The sequence below is a fragment of the Manis javanica genome, chromosome 11 (genome assembly GCF_040802235.1).
Source record: "Manis javanica isolate MJ-LG chromosome 11, MJ_LKY, whole genome shotgun sequence".
NCBI lineage: Eukaryota > Metazoa > Chordata > Mammalia > Pholidota > Manidae > Manis > Manis javanica.
The window spans coordinates 51,370,851-51,391,083 of record NC_133166.1 but is presented as its reverse complement, the minus strand read 5'-3'; the positions used below and the strand labels follow the sequence as shown (position 1 = coordinate 51,391,083).

General features: G+C 33.0%; 1 protein-coding gene across 3 annotated transcripts in view; it reads left to right on the top strand.

The window, feature by feature from the left end:
- The window catches only part of IMMP1L (inner mitochondrial membrane peptidase subunit 1), a 79,298-nt gene that overhangs the window by 22,176 nt on the left and 36,889 nt on the right, over positions 1–20,233 (top strand). For all 3 annotated transcript variants that reach the window (XM_037019520.2, XM_037019527.2, XM_037019537.2), the window contains 3 exons: positions 13,364–13,497; positions 15,519–15,607; positions 19,225–19,351. In XM_037019520.2, coding sequence (XP_036875415.1) covers positions 13,393–13,497; positions 15,519–15,607; positions 19,225–19,351 — 321 coding nt within the window. In that variant the 5' untranslated portion in view covers positions 13,364–13,392. The remainder of the gene's footprint in view (positions 1–13,363; positions 13,498–15,518; positions 15,608–19,224; positions 19,352–20,233) is intronic.

Here is a 20,233-nt window from a genome sequence, read left to right as displayed (position 1 = left end):
CTTGATTTGTAGCCGTAGGATTTCTTAACAGATGTATTATTGGACAGGGAATAGGGGGCCACCAGCACAGCAAAATTGAATCACGACTGGCATTCTCAGAGTTTGCTGCCTGCTAAAACAGCAGCTGCATGTGGATTTGACTTCTTTCAGGTGAAGCAACTTCCAGTCATTTGGAAAGGATGGGATGAAAAGGAACCTTGGTGATAATTTTGATGTCTGTAAGATTTAGTACCAGTGTAATGGGATTATCGGTAACACCTTCACTGCAGAAAAAGCCACCTGGTGCTATAACTGGCAGCAACTGAGAACTAATCCTTTCCCATCTCTTGGATGTTATTCATGAAGCTCAAAGCGATTTCTATCCTGCTAACTGTGATTAATTTTATAAACAACAAAAAATTAGGTGAACAAGGCAAAGAATATGCTTTTAATTAATTATTTAAAATATATAGCCTTATATAAGCTGTATACTTTATAAGTTATGTGTTAAGACATAAACTATAGATTATGTATGACTTAAAATTTATTAAAATGTTCAGATAGAAAAGTTGATTTATAGTATCTTATACTTTTTTCCATTGAACATAATGTATTTACTAATAAGTTTTATATTTGAGATTAAATATTAATTTAAATACTTTAGTGTTCTTTTGGCTGTAAGGTCATTATCAATAAATTAATCCAAATGTCTGTGGGTGTAAGGAATTGGAATAATTTGTTTTGTCATACATTTTACCTATTTTTGACTGCTTTGATTCCTGCTGATTAAATGTTTTTAGTTAATAAAACATTTTATGATATAAAAATATGTAGGCATGTACTTTTTTGATATTTAAGGTAATGCTAGCTCAAATTGCTGATGAAAAAGGCTCCTTGTGAAAGTGTTGATCTTACATGTAGAAGTCCTAAAATATTTAATACTAAGTGACTTATTTTTTAACATGAGAAATTCTTAGAGTTTTCCTTCAGCTTATGGGGGTTTAGTTATTTGCTCTAGAATCATGTGTTAATTGAAGTTCTTTTTTTAAGACTTTTTTCAACTAAAACCTTTATCAAGTACCTTGTTTAGAGGTATTAATTATTTTAATGTTCTTCTCCTACATGTTCCAGAATAAACTAAGAGAAAATGAAGTGAAATTATCCCATCAGTCACCCAAACAGGATGCAACATAACTGCCAAGACTAGAAAAGATAATTAGTGTTGTCAGGGTTATGATTCTAGAATACTTACTTTTAAAGTATTTATTCATAGAACTTGATTTTTATCTTATTGTTTCCTGATTTAGTAGTTTTATATTTTAAAAAAGATTATAAGACCTTAATCTTTATGTTTTAAACATTAAAATCTTAACTAAGTACAGGTGAATAAAATATTTTTTGAAATTGTAAAAATAATGAAAATATAGTATAGCCAGTTTGTGTGAAACATTGATTTACTTGGCGCCTCCATTTACTTATGGTACATTTTATTCTTCTCCATAGGAGTGAGATCTTCATTAGAAAAGTCAGTCAATAAAGTATAAAAAATTTATGATGAAATCTTTGGTCATACCTACCTACTGAACTTGTCATTCTTTTTGGATTTTAACTGGTTCCAAGCTACTGTAGTCCAAAATGTGTTTCCCTTGTTGAGAAAGCTTAATAATATTTCTACTGAACTGTATTATGTTAATTTATAAAGGACTTCTTTAACCTTATATTTGTATCTTTACTTGAAAAAGCGTTTTAAATTCTATCATAATGAAAAGATATATCCATGAAATAAGTACTAAGATTTTTCTTATCCTATGTATAAAATATTTGGTTTATGTCTAATTTCAAGTTATTTTGCCAAGTGGCCTATTTTCTCAGGGTAACTTTCTATGGTAGTTAATAGTATATAATTATTTTTAAAAAGTAGCTTTCCTTCCAAAACAAAATTCTTCTCAAAATTTTAATTAAACATGGTCACTGTTTACTTTTTGTGCTTTTTATTCAGCTATTTTACTGATTGGTGCTTGAGAGTTAGTATTTTTTCTCTCCATCCTATGCATTATTCTTATTTGATTAGAGATGATCACTTCCTTTGGAAAGTCTCAAACATCTTAATTAAATTCACTGTGAACATATAAGAATAATATACATTCTTGTCAGATAGATAAGTTACTTGAATTTAATACCTTGTTGATAAAACTTTGAAGAAATTTGTCTCATCTTTAAAACCTATAAATGGTAGCTTAATTTATTATACAGGTGATTAATAATGATGTCAGTAAGAGTTAAGGAAGATATTTTTGGAGATAAGAGAAAGGAATATAGGTGAGAGAATAAGAATTTTTTTAAAAAAAGAATAACTCAGGTGTAACAAAAGAGCAGGATGAGAATCATAGGAATTCTTGATTAAGAGATGATAAACTTCATTTTCTTATTTGGTAATTTATGAGACTTGTATCTTTCTAAAGGGCATGCATGAACAACAGACTAGCACAGTGTCAGCCTGTGATAATGCAAAAAGGTGTTTCTCCCATTTGAATGAGTACTCTTCAACTGTTGCTTGTGCAAGTTGTATATTGTTCTGAAGTTGATGGATCATATAGTCCTTGTGGGAATTACTGGTGGGTTGAATGGGGTGGTATTGGTATTTCACTCTTTGGAAGCTGGTACTTGATTGTATTAAAGGTGTCCACTGCTATGCATTATAAACAAAATTGAGTTTTGATTTGCGTATATATAAAAAGTGAACTTCAGAAAATAACACTGGATTTTTAAAAATCATTGGAATATTACCATTATAAAGTGTATTTGATGATGAATATTTATAGAGTTATCCCAAAGTTAACATTCAGTTTAAAGTAAAGAATGGTTAAATTTTGTTAAGTTTTTGAAAATGTTGAGTGTGTCTCAGTGGTCTCAAATGACAGCACAAAGTCCTGCAGAAGGCTTTCTTTCTGCGAGCTTACTTAAAACCACAGATTCTTCAGCCTAACTTCCACAGATTCTCCCTGATTAGCTTTGTGATGGGAGCTTGGAAATCTGCATTTTAAATTAGGTTCTCAGGTTGTTTTGATGCTGCAATCACACTTAAGGCAGTCACTCCTTTAAACTGTAAAGTGAACGGTGCTTATTTCTTCTGGGAATGAATAAAAAAATTGGTTTAAGTAAAATTTTCCTAGGTTATAGGGATCAGAGCTCCTTGAATTTGCAATTCTAGAAAATAAAAAATATCCACTGCACAAGTCTTACAGTAGATTTAACATTACAGGTTTGAACAATTCTTGAGCAACCCTGACGGTGATTTTGAAGTGGCAGGAATTTGAATTACTTTTATGGAGAGGCGGCTGTGTGAAGTGAGTTATTTAGCTAGTGAGCAGAGTACAGCACTCAAAACCATGTCTTAATGAGTCTTTGTTGTTCTTGTTCCATTCAGGATCTTCCATTCAGGGTCTGAAATGGACATATATCTTCCATTTACTTTATATTTATCATTGTATGGGAAATACATATTTTGTGTAGATATTCTTGAATTTGAGAAATCACTGAAATCTCAGGAATGTCATTAACTGCTGTTTTTTCTTGTCAAGTGAAGTACATACAGCAAAACTATGATGTTGGGACTTGTCATCTGCTTTTCATCTACTTCTCCTACCTCACCTTTTCTTACTATGAATGCTTCCTTAAATGCTAATATATTCATTAACTGTTCCTCTATCAAAACAAAAAGTTTATGATACTTATCACTGCTTTGATAGGCTGTTACACTTTCAAATGAATGAATTTCTGTAAGCTGACAGTCTCAGGTACATTGACACTTTACATTTTGTTTCCTATTTCTGAAATAAAATGCTTTCTCTTGTCACAGGAATAACATACTTGAACCATCAGGTGACTGTTTTCTTTGTGACTGGGTGTTCTGAAATTACTCTAAGCCTGTTTTGGTGTTAGATCTAAATTAAGACCTTAGACTTGTACCTCTATTCCCAGAAACTTCTAAGGGTAGAGGGATCTCTAGTTCCTTTTCAGCTTCTAGAGTTCATTCTGCTCCAACTTTTTAGCTAGTTTTAATATTAGTCCAACCTCTCCCTTTCACATGCCTTTTTAATAGTTTCCAGCAAATTTCTTCCATTTTTGTCGAGAAGCAGTATAGTACAGTGGTGGACTTCAGAACGCAACTGTCTCATTTTGAATTCTGCACTGTTGTGTATGAGCTCTGTGATTTTTGAATAGCTGTATGATTTTTAACCTCTCTGTCCCTCAGTTTCTTTTTCTGTGAAATGAGATACTTAAGTTCTTATAGGGTTATTGTAGGAATTAAATGAGTTAGTATGTGTAATTAGAGCAGTGCCTGGCATATAGCAAGAACTACTGTTTGCTCTTATTGTTGCTGTTATTTTGATTGGTATTTGAGGATTTTTAAAATTTGTATTAAAAAAAAGCCATTTGTGGGTAAAATGAAGGTTCCTATTGCCAGGAATCTCACCTGGTCCTGGTTGGCTAGCTCACTACACGTGTGTGTGCAATATGTTGTTATTGACTCTATATAAAAAAGCCCTGTCCAGTATTCTGGGCCTCACGGTGGCACGGCTGTAAGGCTGCAGGAGAGCAGAGATGAGACTGGAGTGGTGGTAGCGCCGAGGACAGAGACTGAGACGATTGCATGGGTGGAGAGGCCCAGAGACAGAGACTAGCTTGCTGCATGCAGACTCGCTCTGAGTGGACAGGATTCTAGTGATTGACCTGTCACTGTGGAAATAAAGTTGGGTATAAACCCTTTCACCCAAAGAGCATTCTACTGTCATTTCTTTGGTCACATTGAATCCATAGTGAACTTGTTTAGGGCTGAAACCCATTGGTAAGACACCATTATTACCTACATCGCACATAATATTTTTAAAATTTATGTTACAGGAAGAAATCTTTTCATCCATAATGTAGGTAAATGTTGAAAGTAGGTATCAGCCTTACTCCCTTACACCAGGATTATATGGAATTTTACTATATTTTAAACAGAGGCTCTTAAAATGTTTTCTGGGGAGGATTATTATGTATTTCTTTTTCTCTATTATGTGACACAGTCACAGTTGCCTTTCATTTCTTTTTTCCTAACTTTTCTATTATTTGATGAACTACAAAGGCTCCCTTTTAAACAAATTGGTTCTTTATATTAATGACTCAATTTTTAAAAATGTAAATGTGATAGGGAATAAAAAGCAACCAATTGTGTACTAGGTAGAGTAGGAATTCTTTTTACAAATCTCCCAACTTTTTTCATGGTTGCCAGGAGCTAGAAGGAAAGGGGTAGGGGGAGGCTACATTCTTTTTTGAGATGACAAAAATGTTCTGAAATTAAATAATGGTGATCGCTATACCAAAGCCCTCTGAATATACTAAAAACCTCATGGATAAACTAAAAGCCACTGAACTGTAACACTTTGAAAGAGTGAATTTTATGGTATGTGAATTGTATCTCAATTTTTTGAAACAGGCCTTCCCACTCCAAGGTTATAAAAAAACTGTAGGAATTATAAATGCCTAATTCTTCCTATTTTTGTTTTGGTTTGTTTTTCCCCAGCAGGTTGATAGTGTATTAACAGGTTACTTTAATCCTGTTAAGGATCATATTCTTTGTTAAGACTGATCTGTTTCAGTTTTGCCCTCACTCCCAGTGGTGACCTCAGTGTAGTCCTAACTAACATGTCCAGTCTTGGAGGGTTTTGAAGTCCAACCTCTGTCTCCCTCACATTATGTTGTTTTCTGTGGTTGTTAACATCTCTGCTTAGGTTTCTAGCCTTTTATCTGCTGATTTCTGAAGGGATTCTGGGAGTCTTACTCTGGGTGGCAATTTAAGAGTTGACTAGCACCTCTTTGGGAGATTTAATGTAGACTTGTGATTCCTTCCTGTCTACAGTTTGACCCTCATGTGCCATTTACTTTGACAGCCATAAATTCCACTTTCTGTCTTGGCCAAATGGGACTGCCATTTTCTGTTAAAACTCTTATTTTCCTGTGCTGTGAGTTTGCCAATACTGTCAGAGAAGAGGCCAAGTGAATGTGGAGCTTACCTTATGTTCTCTTCTCTCATAGATCCTTGCCCCTCAAATCCAGCCTAGATTGCTGCCTAATACCTTTAAACAGCTATTTTATGTACTTTACCCAGATTTTATAATTGTTCTATACACACTTTGATTGAATGCAATCTTGTTTCCAATCAGTACGTCTTCTCTTTACCAAGAAGGTTAATTGGATATGAGCAGTTGGTCACAACCGGCATTGAGGTCATCCTCTTGCCTTCTCTACTTCAGTGTGTAATCATCTGTCTCTAGTTCCTTCCCTGCACCACAGCCATCAGTAGTCTCTCCCTTACCATTAGCCTCTCTCCCTATGAGATTGTTATTGACTCTCAAGCATGTTTTTTTTTTTTTTAAAAACATGGTCAGTACCATATTCCTCCTTTTTATTGCATTTGTTGGATGGTTTTGCTTCCCAGGGGGCATTTGGCTAAGTCTTGGAGACATTTTAGTTTGTAACAACTGGGGAAGAGGATCTAGGTGCCAGGGATGCTGCTAAAATCCTACAATGCCATAGGATAGCTACCCACAACAAAGAATTATCTGGCCCTGAATGGCAATACTGCTGAGTATGAAAAATGCTGCTCTATTGTTTAGTTTGTCTTCATAGTCAAACTTTTCCAGAGAGTTCAGTGTATATGTAGTCTACAGTTCCACATCTCCTTTTCATATTTTTTTAAAGGTTTTCTTTTTTCCAGATAATACTTTGGTGATTTTTAAATGTCAAGTAGTGCTATAAAGCTTATAAAGAAAACACTAATATTCTCCCAGCATCCCTTTTTACTTTTAGTTATATAGTTTTGGCCACTTAGAAGTAGATGGGATGAAGGTGGTTTTTTTCTAGATAAAAAGACAAAAATTAGTAGGGAGTAAACTCTTGATCAAAACTTCTTTCTTCTTTCTGCCCATATCTTGGATGTAGCAGTTAGTGTTGTTAGAAAATAAATGAATTACTATTTAAGTTACTGTTACTCTAGTTTTCTTTTGTTTGCAATAGAATTCAATCCTCACTGAGATAGGAATTATTTTTTCAAGACTTTCCATGTCTGGAATTTCCTTTGAGTCCCAGTCTCATACATGTCCACTTGAATGTCTCACAAACATCAAATTTAATATGATCCAGACTAGACCCTCCATTTTCCACCTCAAATGTGGATATGAGTAGAACCATGTAGAAGACCTCCCTTTACCCAGTTACTCAATCCAGAAACTTGAGGGTCATACTGATTCTCTCCTTTTCCTTTCCATTTATTTTGCCTCCCGTTTCTCAAATTCATCCATTTCTTTCCATCTCCATTGCCACCACTGTAGTTGGTCCAGCCTAACTGCCCTCCAGACATTTTTAATCCTGCCCCAGTATAGTCCTTTCTCTACAAAGCAATAAAAGAGATCTTAAATTGTAAATCAGATCATGTTACTCTCTTCCTGAAGATCCTTCAGTGGCCTCCCTTTACTCTTAGAATAAAATCCAAAATTCTACAATATCTTGAATAATTTTGCCTCTCTAGTCTCATGAAATGTCCTTCACACAATGCTCCAGCTTTCCTTTCGTTCCTTAAGCACATGCATGCAGTTTCATCTGCTCATATGTTCTCCCTTTCCTTTCCATAGCTGTTACTTACTTATCTTTCAGAATTTAACTTTCGTGATATTTCCTTGCAGAATTCTTTCCTGATTCATCCTAAAGTAAATATATCCCGCCCATGATTCTTTATTTCTTTAACCAGTTTTTTTTCTTTACAGAAATTATTTAATAGGTCTATGTGTGTGTTTGTTTACTTTGCATGTGTGTAACATATGCCCTAATAAACTGTAAGCTCTATAAGGACAGGTATCATGTTCACTATTGCATTTCCAGGGCTGGACACAGTATGTGTCATGTAGTGGAAGCTGCATAAGTATTTGTTGAATGATTGAATGACTGAATGACTGAGGTCACCGTTACCCTGCCAAGAGTCTCTTTTTTCTTCAAAAAAGAAAAAGTAAAACTATATTAAGGTTGGAAAAAAATAATACTGTGCGCATTTATATACATTCTAGCTGAATTTATAGTAAATGTTTGCCACACTAGCTTTCTCTGTTTCTCCATATATATACACATACACATATGCATATGTATGTATGTATTTGTATATATGTGTGTGTATTTGGCACTTTAATCAGCAGTGTTACAAGACGCCTGTTTATGAGAATTCTCTCATCATCATCAAATATCATAAACTTCTATATGAAAAGAATTGTTCTTTTAGCAAGTGTATTAAATCGTCAAGGTCCTATGGAGAACATCTGACACACTCAAATTAGGATATTCAATGAAAATTGATTTACAGAAACTAATTATGGAGTTGTGTGCAGGATGTAGTGGAATCACCAGGTATAGTACAGGAGCCTGTATCAGTAGATTTGTTTTTATTCCTAGGCCCTAAAGGAACCAGAGGAGGGAGAAGTTACAGGAACTTAGAAGGAGAGGGATGCCTCTATAAGTAGATTGTCTTTGGAAATTCAGTGCTAGCCAGCCTAAGAGGACTTAACAGGGAAGGAGACAGGAAAATACATAACCCTTCCTTCCTCTGACTTTTTGATTAGGTTCAGTCAAAGGTTGCAGGAGTGCCTTGATGTAGTTCATATAGGTCAGTTTTTCAAGGGCAGGGAGCAGTGTGGAGAATCTGAAGGACAAACAGAAGATACCTGTAACTGGCTCATGTATGCACATACAGATTCATGGACCTTGGAAATAACTGTAAACCAGAGGTTTAGGGCCTCTGCTTTAATCCCTTTTTCCTAGTAGAGCTACTGAGCTCCAGCAGTATGAGGTTTATTTATGTCTTAAATGAATGCTACTTTCCACTCTTGAGATACCTCTTTAAAAAAAGAAAATCTGTCAGCTCATAATCTCAATTTCAGTTACTCATGGTACCTTTAAAATACAAAGCCAAATTGTCTTTATCTTCAGATCCTCTCTAAATGGCTTCATAGCTCTCTTTTCACCTTAAGAGACTAAAATCGACATTTCAGACTCCATTTTGTTGCTAATATCTGTAGGGAAGAAACAGTGTCTGTTAACTTTCTTCTGATCACTCTCATCTGTGAATTTTATTATTTTATGACACAATTTCATTAAAAACATATTTGGAGTTGGGTTGTCTGAGTAATAAAAAAAAGCTTTATGGCCCCAATTACTTGTGAATCGGAGTTAATTATAAGCCTTCTCAGTAAATTAGAATCATTGTACAGTTGCAGCATTTTTATATTTTTAGTATTTTTTTTTAGCCAAGTGAACTCATTCATAATCCAAATGATTTAGATTTTGGTAGATTCCTATGTGATTTACTTTCTAATTTTACCTTTTATCCTTATTAATAACATCTTCATGGTAAGTGCCATATGTTTCCTCTTGTTTTATGATATATCCCCTCTTTAAAATCAGATAAGCTCATTTGTATTTTAGTTTTAAAATGTAATATCCATTTCACTACTTTGTAGGATTAATTTTCTTAGATCACATTTCCAGAACTAAGCTTTAGAACTTAGCCCCACTCTTTCTCTAGTTTTATAGTTGAAGCAAAGAGTGTTTAGACAACCTAATTAACTTCATATTCTATTGTTATTTTGTTATTCCTCTTAAGAGTCTTATATTAATAGAGCTCCAGTTACAAACTATTTTTATTTTTTATTCTTATTTATTTATTTATTTTTTGGTGTAAACATATGTTTTTATTTTTCTTGGGTAGGTTCCTAGGTGTGGAATCACTATGTTGTATGGTAGAATGTGTGTTTAGCCTTTAAATAAACTGTCATTCTGTTTTCCATTATAGTTGTATGATTTCACATTCTTTTTTTTTTTTTGAGAGGGCATCTCTCATATTTATTGATCAAATGGTTGTTAACAACAATAAAATTCTGTATAGGGGACTCACTGCACAATCATTAATCAACCTCAAGCCTAATTCTCAACAGTCTCCAATCTTTTGAAGCATAACGAACAAGTTCTTACATAGTGAACAAATTCTTACATAGTGAATAAGTTCTTAGATGGTGAACAGTGCAAGGGCATTCATCACAGAAACTTTCAGTTTTGATCACACATTATGAACTATAAACAATCAGGTCAAATATGAATATTCGTTTGATTCTTAGACTTGATTTATATGTGAATCCCACATTTCTCCCTTATTATTATTATTATTATTATTATTATTTTTTTAATAAAATGCTGAAGTGGTAGGTAGATGTAAGATAAAGGTAGAAAACATAGTTTAGTGCTGTAAGAGGGCAAATGTAGATGATCAGGTCTGTGCCTATAGACTAAATATTAATCCAAGCTAGACAAGGGCAACAAAACATCCACGGATGCAGAAAATTTCTCTCAAAACGGTGGGTGAGGTTCGAAGCCTCACGATCCCCAATTTCTCACCTGATGGCCCCACTGCGACTATGCCTGTCTTAGGTTGTTCCTCCCTTGAGGAATCTCACCAGTCTCTGGCTAACCAGTCATCTTCCAGGGCCATACAGGGAAATGTAAAGTTGGTAAGTGAGAGAGAAGCCATATTGTTTGAAAAGGTTAGCTTTTTACTTCTTTGCAGATTTATGCCCTGTAGCTTCTATGCCCAGCGTGTGTCTTGAGGTATCTTTACCACTTGGAAGAATTATGATACTCGGTAATTTTGATATGAGGCACGAATTCTACTTAAGGGTTGTAATTAGGAAGGAAGAAGAAAAGCTATAGAAGTAGCAGGCAGAAGAAAACATGGGAGGATTGATTATTTCTTTGACATATCTTCTTGTAGAGTAACATAAGCATGTATAGGTTTTAAACTACTAATTAAATTGTGTACACACATTAACATAATAGGAATATAGCTACATAACCAAAGCAGACCTACAATTACCAGCCATCTCCAGTGAAACCAAGAAAACCAGTCAGGTACCCGAGGCATCTGCGAAAACTCATCGATGATATGATGGATATTCTCTAACTGAATTTGAATAGTCAAAGTATTTTTATTTTTAAATCACACTTTTTATTTATTGAGTTTTAAAAATGACTAGTTTTTAAAGTGCTTCAGTTAAAACTTTAAGCCAGAGTCCTACTGATGGTGATGGGAGGAGTTATTTTTCATATTATCTGAAGGATATAATGAGTAGGACTTAATATGCTACTGACAATTTTCTTTCTTCAGTGAGTATGACATTAATATGTCTCTTGTTTAACTTAAAGTCTAATGGTCTTCTGATCATCTTTTTAAACATTATAATCATACTGAAGATGTGGAAGGTATTTTTGGTTCAGTATTCATTAATTCAGACAAGCCTATTTACTATCTCTTTTGATTCAGAGTATTCAAAGATGACTAATGCATATGTCACTACCCACGGACATATAAACAAGTATAATATGTAATAAGGGAAGAGGTATAAGCAATATAGTAAGGTTAAGTATTATAATCAGTGCATGCATAAGATACATGAGTGATACAAAGCATAAGTAACATCTCTTGGCATGGTGCCAGGGAAGACATTAGGGAAGAAGATGCAGTAAATGTTCCATAGGTGAACAAACACTAGATAATAAAACACTACTAAAAGATGTAGTTCTATGCTGTGGGTTCTAAAATTCTATTACTTTACTTAAAGATAAGTTAGTTGGAAACTTAGACACTTGAAAATACAACAAATGTTACAAAGTTTTACAGTATGTCCTGATTGCCAAGTGAATGATGTAGTAACTAGCATTTATTGAAATACTCTGCTATACAGACTGATCACATGTAATCCTCACTCTCTTGAGATAGGTACTGAAATTAAGCCCAGTTTTACAGCTAAATTTGAGGCAAAAATAACCTCCTCAAGGCCATACAGCTCGGTTGTGGTGGAGCCAGGACACAAACTCACACCAATTTGTAAACAGTATTCTTAACCATAAAAAATGACGATTAAGAACCATAGGAACTCAGAGGAGAAAGGAAATCTTGCCTATTAAGAGCATTTGGAGAAGAGTTACAAATGGATAGATGATGGGTATACTGAAGACTTACAGGCGTTGGTGTTGCCATAAATAACTGGTGATTGGTCAGAACAGGCCACTGTGATTGGTTGGTCGGTTCATGTAGGAGCATCAGGGAAGATCAGGTTGGAAACTGAGAATGGGATGGGAGCCATCTGTCATGGATCCTGAAAATGAGGCAAAATTATCTGTACTTGATCTAACAGAGCCATTGAGGTTATGAGAGCAGGGGAGTAATATGTGAGTATAACATAATGGTTAAGTTCTTGACTCCATCATTTTGTGATGTTCATTATGTAAATTTACTATTCTTAGGCCCCTTTTTCTCATCTATAAAATAAGGGTGATAATAATAACTGCCTTACAGAGGATAATTTGTAAAGCATATATATATATATATATATATATAAATAGAGCAAGTATTGAGCAAATTTTATACACTATTACTATTATTATTGATGTGTTTTAGTAAATTTAATTTGTGAATAGTATATAGTACCCTAGGCCTAAAAGCCTTAGGCCATTAGTTGTAAAATTCTTCAGAATAGTTTTAACAGATAAATAGGAAGGGACAGATACTAGGAATATTTTAGAAGAATAATAATATTAATACTTTAGATTTATGTGCCTTTAAAAAATTTTTATATGGTCTGCCAATTCATAGTATTCATGTGTTTATTATTAATATCAGTAGCTAATGGCTGACAACCAAATGTAACTATAATTTACAAAGCACTTTGACATACATTATCAAATTTGGTTCTCAGAACAATTCTGTGAGATATTATTATTTCCATGCACAGAGAGACTAAGTAATTCATTGGAGACCACGCAAGTTAAAAAAAGAGCTGTTTTAAAACTTGAATTTCCATATAACTATTCCATGCACCTCCTAGTGCTTTCTTTTTTATATCATGACAAGAATTGATGTACTGTATAGCAGGTAGCAATATGAAAAACTGAATTAGTACTTTGAAAGTATTCATATTTTTTCGTAGGTATCTGCCTTCCTACCAAGAAATAACCAAAGTATGAGGGGGGACAGACAAGTTCGGAGTCTACTAGTTACCTAATTCATATATAAACTCAGGAGTATTTAAATGTAATCTCTGTTCAGTAGATCAAAATATTGAGTGGTTATGATTTGCCATTTAAAATATCTTCGGTAGAAATGAAAATAAGCTCTTGCTTTTCTGTGCCAAACTGTGAGGCATTTAATACATTCTGGATGATTGTAAAATATTTTGTAATAGAGCTGTTTCTCAAGTGTTTTTAAATAGTATTGATCATGAAACTTTTTGAAATTTACCATCAGGCCAGTGGTGGCAGAGTCTGCATAGAACTATGCTTCGTGGTGTTCTGGGAAAAACCTTCCGACTTGTTGGCTATACTATTCAGTATGGCTGTATAGCTCATTGTGCTTTTGAGTACATTGGTGGTGTTGTCATGGTAAGTTTTTACATACAAGAAAATAAATCATTTTAAACATATACTTTTTTTAATGAAGAAAAATGTGTTCCTTGTGTTGAAATTATCTAGTGAAAGAGTGTGGCTGTTAAAACATAAAATATTTATAAATTTTGGGATTTAAGAGAGTGTGTTTGAATTGACACTGAAATAAAGTATAAGAATCACTACTTTAAATGTAATTCTGTATTTTGTTTCTGACAGAGGCACAAAAGGCCCTGTTAATAATCTTATAAAAATAGTTTTTACTATTTACTGAATATTTACCGTGTTCCAGTATATGTTTAATGTTTTACATTTTTTAACTCATTCAGTCTTTTATACTCTATAGATACTTATTAGAAACCTATGATACATCCGAGGAAACTGAAGCTCAGCAAGCTTAACTTAATATCCTATAGATATTAAGTAGACTTGGAATTTCAACACAGATTTTTTCAATTTTCAAAACTCCCACTCTTTTTTTCCCCTCAGTTTTGAAGCTTTTATTTTTTATTTTTTAATTGAAATATCGTTGATATACAACCAAACTCCTACTCTTACCCATTGTCTTTGTTATTATAACAAATGATTATTCTGCCTTGTGTCAATATTAGAATGTTAAGGCTGTCCCCCCCTACCATGCTTTTTTCTTAATACTAGTCATAAGTCAACCATGACTGTACTAACATTTGTCATATAAATGAAGGAATAAATTGATTGAAAGTCCAGTCAGTAGGTTTTGTAATGGTGTTGCTGTTTTTACTAAGTTTACAAACATATATACAAACTCAAGTTGAGCTAGAGTAAAATGCATCATAAAAACTCAAGTTGAGGTGGAGTAATGCAAATAAATATGTATAACTGAAACTCCCCTCTGTGATTTTTTAAATTTACATTGGTACTACAGTGGGCTACAGAGATAGCAAACATAAATTTTCATTGTGTTCTTTGTTATTTATGCTTGAGTAAGAATTTCTGGGTAAAAAGCTTTCTACATGAATAAATGGAGTAAATGGAAACTTGTATTTAGATTTTTAAGTGGTAATGATCATTTATTACAGTTTTGAGGTATATATGAAGAATATTGTTTTAAGTTATACTAATATTAAAGTCTTTCAAGTGCATCTCTTTATGACACTATTTTTCAGTAGAAAATACAAGTTGCAGCCCCATCAAATGAGTAAGCTCTTCACTTGGAAGAGAAGGGAAGGCATGAACTAAATGAGAATAGTATGATACCACTTAATAAATTACCATCATGGGCACTGGATGATATTTGACTATAGCAAGAAAGTAAATAAATCATTCATTTATTCATTGAACAAATATTTATCGAGTATCAAATTTATGCCAAGCACTGCTCTTGACCTTAGTTACACAGCTGGGAACATGAGAGACAAGGTCCCTGCACTCATGGAGCTTATATTCTACAGGATGGTTCAAAATCTAGAAAGATAGCTCAAAATTTGGAATTTATTTGAGATACACCAAAGTAACTTTTATAACGAAGGTAGTCACTTGATAACTTATACTTGGAAATACTATTGTTCTGAGTAATCTTTTTCTTTTATCTCTAGCACAGATCTCTGAGATTTCAGGAGAATCTCTGGCCCTTGGCAAGACATCTTTTGCTAGCTGTGTTCATGCTAATGACATGATTTTACTCTCATAGTTCTTGAGCAACCTTAACAAGGAACTGAACTTCTTGGCTAACTAGATAAAAGTTTATAAGCTTATATTCTACAGGATGGTTCAAAATTTAGAAACATAGATAATACTATTTTATTCACGTATTATAACATGTTATCAGTCAAGTGTTTTTAATAGATTTGCCTGTGTTTCTAGCCTTGGTGGTCACTTGGTAGAGTTGAACTTATCTGAGAGCTGCCAGCTTATTATGAATCATCTTCCAAGACTAAAGAATATTTGCTTGATTTTCTTTCTTTTTAGTCTGCTCAGATGATTTATGTTGTATTTAAATAGGTTTTCAACTCAATTTTCAAAATTATCTCTCTTTTCAGTGTTCTGGACCATCAATGGAGCCTACAATTAAAAATTCAGATATTGTCTTTGCAGAAAATCTTAGTCGACATTTTTATGGTATCCAAAGGTAAATTTCTGTCATGGATATGTTAAATTTATGGTGAAAATACACATATACATTCTGTCTTCTCAGCAGTTTCTTTATCTTTTGTAAATAACCAAATTAATGACAAGCTAGATAAAGTTTTGACTCAAATATTTTCTCTCAGTTTGAGAAATTTCAACACTTTCTTTAAACTAACAAAGTCTCTTGGGGCATTGTGTCCTTTGTGTCATTGTCCAAAGTAGATAGCTGTCCCTTTTATAATGTACATTCAACCCTACTTTTTTTTGAGGATGAGTATCCTGGAATGTTTGAGTGAAGAACTAGAGACTTAAGAACTACATTACATATCTACATCAGTGGTTTGTTTTTTGAAATTATTTTAAAATGCTGTATTTCTACTGATGACTCTCTAATTCTCTATAGTCTATGATAAGTACTTGATGAGTTCTAGATTATAGTACTGTATGTAGCTGGGAGCTAAGAATCTTATCTGTTATGATTAATTATATCACATCGAAAAGTTTCTTGGGAAATACTATTTGCTACTAAATCTTTTAAAATCCTTTGCTACGTGTTGTTTCCAATCCTTACTTAATTCCGTGGGTATTATTTCTTCTGAATGGATGTCAAGTATTAGTAATTTAATATATTTTCTAAAGGGTACCTCTCTGATGTCCTAAAATTTTGGGTCCATTAGTTTTTCATAATTTTGAAGAAGTAAATCTACACCAGCTTTCATCTCCATAAACTACAAATTTGACTAACTTGAGCTGGTATTTAGCTTGTAGCATAAATTGGTTTAGGCACTCTTCCATTATTGGCCTTTTCTGTAGTCTGTTTCTTATTACTAAAAACTCATCAAGAATAATGTAAAACTGTTCTTTGTATTTACTGATCTTTTACCCATCTTAGATTCTGTAGATAGAAACTATCTCTTGGTCAAGCTGTATAGTCTAGCATGGTCCCTAGACACCTCTTCTTAATATCTTTTATTCATAACAACTTCAAGATACTGAATTGATAAGATATGGTGGTTATAAAATAAAAACTTATATAACAGGTTGTGTTCTAGCTTTGTTTTCTTTTTAACTTCTATCAAAATAAAAATACAGTCTTTGGATTAACTAGGGACCTAGCTTCCCTGTAGCATAAGACAAGCTTCTGTTTTCATGCTAATAACATAATTTTACTCTCATAGTCCTTGAATGTCTTGAAGGAACTGAACTTCTTGGCTAACTATATTTTGAATAAACAGCTCAATATTATCTTTTTTTTAAAGTTGATACTCTGCACTCAAATGGGTGATATAAATACAGTAAATTTTTATTTGGATTTCATATTCTATTGAAAATGAAATAATCTTTCCATTTAGGGGGTCCATTAGATTGAAGGACAGCTCAAAATTTGGAATTTATTTGAGATACACCAAAGTAACTTTTATAACGAAGGTAGTCACTTGATAACTTATACTTGGAAATACTATTGTTCTGAGTAATCTTTTTCTTTTATCTCTAGCACAGATCTCTGAGATTTCAGGAGAATCTCTGGCCCTTGGCAAGACATCTTTTGCTAGCTGTGTTCATGCTAATGACATGATTTTACTCTCATAGTTCTTGAGCAACCTTAACAAGGAACTGAACTTCTTGGCTAACTAGATAAAAGTGTATAAGCTTAAAGCCGTTCATGTAGGCAAAATAATCATCTGCATATTGGGTATCTAAGGCTCATGAATCTCTTTTCAGTCAAATGCACTGAATTAATACTTGAGACAGTCACTATCTTCTTATTACTACTTATTTGAACAAATAGTTAATGAGCACCTATTTTATAAAGTTGTACTGTGCATTATAAAGAATGCTAGGATGAATAAGATACCCTTTTCAAAAATTTTCAATATAGTGGGGATAATAAGGATGCTTATAACTATAAATGAGAAAGGAAAATTTTAAGTCTTAGTTCTACTAAGTTCCTTTTAAACCCTATTTGAAGGAGCTGAGAGTCCAAGGGATATGTATTTTGATCTAAGCTCTATATATGTATCTGAGTAGAGGGCCCAAAATAGTTTAATATTGCTTTATGTAAAAATACCTTGACTGAATCATGATTTTTATGTTTCTATTCAAGTGCAGTTTATTTTAATAAGGGTCTTGTTGATTATTTTGTCAATAAACTTAGGCTAAATAAAAAACCCATGGAAAAGATTTATTTCCTCAAAGCTCGTAAAAATCAACATGGTTAATATGTTACAATTTTGCCCACTTGTTCATCTGAACAGTTCCCATTGACATGATTCCAGTAGGCTGGAATGAAAATACTATATTCAATTTTCAAAAAAGGGTAGCCTTATACTGCATCCAGATGGTAGAATTTAGTTTTTAATAGCTTTCAACTCTTATCAAGAATATCTGCAAGAAATAACCCTCCTGAATACTGTCTATATTTTCTGGGAAGTTTCTGATAAAGATGGTGTCTTTTATTCCCCTATATAAGAATGCTTTTTGTATGTTCCTCTTTGATTTAATTTTAAGAAAAATTATCTTCCCAAACTAAATTTTACTAGTAGTTTTTACTTATTAATAAATTTTACTAAATTTATTACTACAAATAATTACTATTTGTAATAAATAAGTTTAGTACTAGTTAATGATTGCCAGGTAGTTAAATCCTAATTTCTTTTTGTCTTGGCTACTAAAATGTTTGAAACTCATTTTAATACTTACATATAGCAATTAACTATGTTGCTAATTTGACAATTTTATTTTAATGGCTTTTGATATTATTTTGATATATGCATCTTTATTGTAACATCAAATTATTTCTGGAACTAGGTACAGAAAATAAGTAAATATATTAAATCCTTTCAAATATATGTGTTAGTCAACAGAATTCACTTATTGCTTGTTTTATGCAGAAAGTGCAATAAAATGCTCTGCTTGGTTGGGCATTTGTATTACATCTGTCTACTTTTCCACTTTCAAAGATCTTTCTTATTCTTCTAATACACGTAGATTGTTATTTTTGTGAATCATGCCTTCTATATGTAATCATACCCATATTGGTTTTATATGTTTCATATGCCAGTTTATTTCTTGAAGTATATGTTTGGGCAGCTTTTAGTATTTTTTAAGTTGAATATAAGTCTTTTTGACTATACTGTAAATTATAAGGGTTATGTAATTTATATGTTGAAATTCTTCAGTTCTTTGAGCTCTAGGGAAACATAAATGATGTTTCTACCTTTTTATCTGCTCTAGAATCAATTATTACTACTGTCTAGGTGGGAAATTTTGCCTAGTTAATTTGGTGGTATTTACATGGAATTTTTTCTTCATAGTTCTGATTTTAAAAATTTGGACATGGAAGTAACATAGTGGATACAGTGCAAGAAGATAATTATTATGCAATTATTAGAAATTTTAGAATCCTGTAATAGCTTTTCCATCACCCTCATTGTTGGATTCTAACCCATAAAAATCAGTCACAAAGTTTCTCAAAGCTGGTAAATATGGAAGGGAGGGTCAGTATATGAGAACAAAGAGTGTGGCTTTGTTTCACTTGTCTTACAAAAGTAGTATAGCTTGCCTTGCATGTGTTTATGCTTAGTAAATAACACATTTCTTTGACTTTTTTCCCCTCAGAGGTGACATTGTGATTGCAAAAAGTCCGAATGATCCAAAATCAAATATTTGTAAAAGAGTAATTGGTTTGGAAGGAGACAAAATCCTCACCAATAGTCCATCAGATTTCTTTAAAAGCCATAGTTATGTAAGTAAAATTTAAGTTATGTTATTCATTGGTATCAAGTTGATTAACATGAATTGAATTCACTGAAGAAAGAAAATAACTTTTATTCATATTTTGAATATAAGTTAAAATGCTGCATTCAGTAGAACTTCAGTATGTTCGTAGCAAGAACAATTTGGCCATTATATTTTATGTATTCTAGTTCTTTTTAAAATCCTATATAAACATCTCAGTAATGTGTTGCAGGCAAGATTAACTAATAGATGTCAAAATAGGAAGCAAAAATTTAAGGAAAAATAATGTATTTGCATAGTCTTAAAGTATCTCTCCCAATGTATTCATTAGAAAGGGAAAAATTGTAACTGTGTAGAGGAGAAACTTGGCAGACATCATCTTGAGTGATCAAGGTTAACTTTGCCAGTAAGACATACCAACATTAACACAGTCCCTGAACTGAAGCACAGAGAAGGGCACATCCCTTTTATTGGCATTCTTTCAAAGAAAGCTGTAACCTCAGTCTAGTCATGAGAAAACATCAGACAAATCCTAATTGAGGTCATTCTACAACATAACTGACTATTACTCTTCAAAATATCAAGGTCATGAAAAACAAGGGAGGTCACAGATTGGAGGAGACAAAGGAGACATGACAATTAAATGCCACCTGGGACCCTGGCATAGCAAGTGACTTTCCACTGACTCCTTAGTGGAAAATCTGGTGAAATCAAGTGAAGTCTATGGTTTTGTTGTTAAAAATCCTATTCAAATTATTGGAATAGAAATTTTACATACCTTTGGTCTCGTTAGCTTGCCTATCCAGTTAGAAAAAGAGAGTAAGAGCAGTAGAACAGACAAATAAAAAGCAAATGTAATGTGTTAGCTTCTTTCACCAATCACATGGCT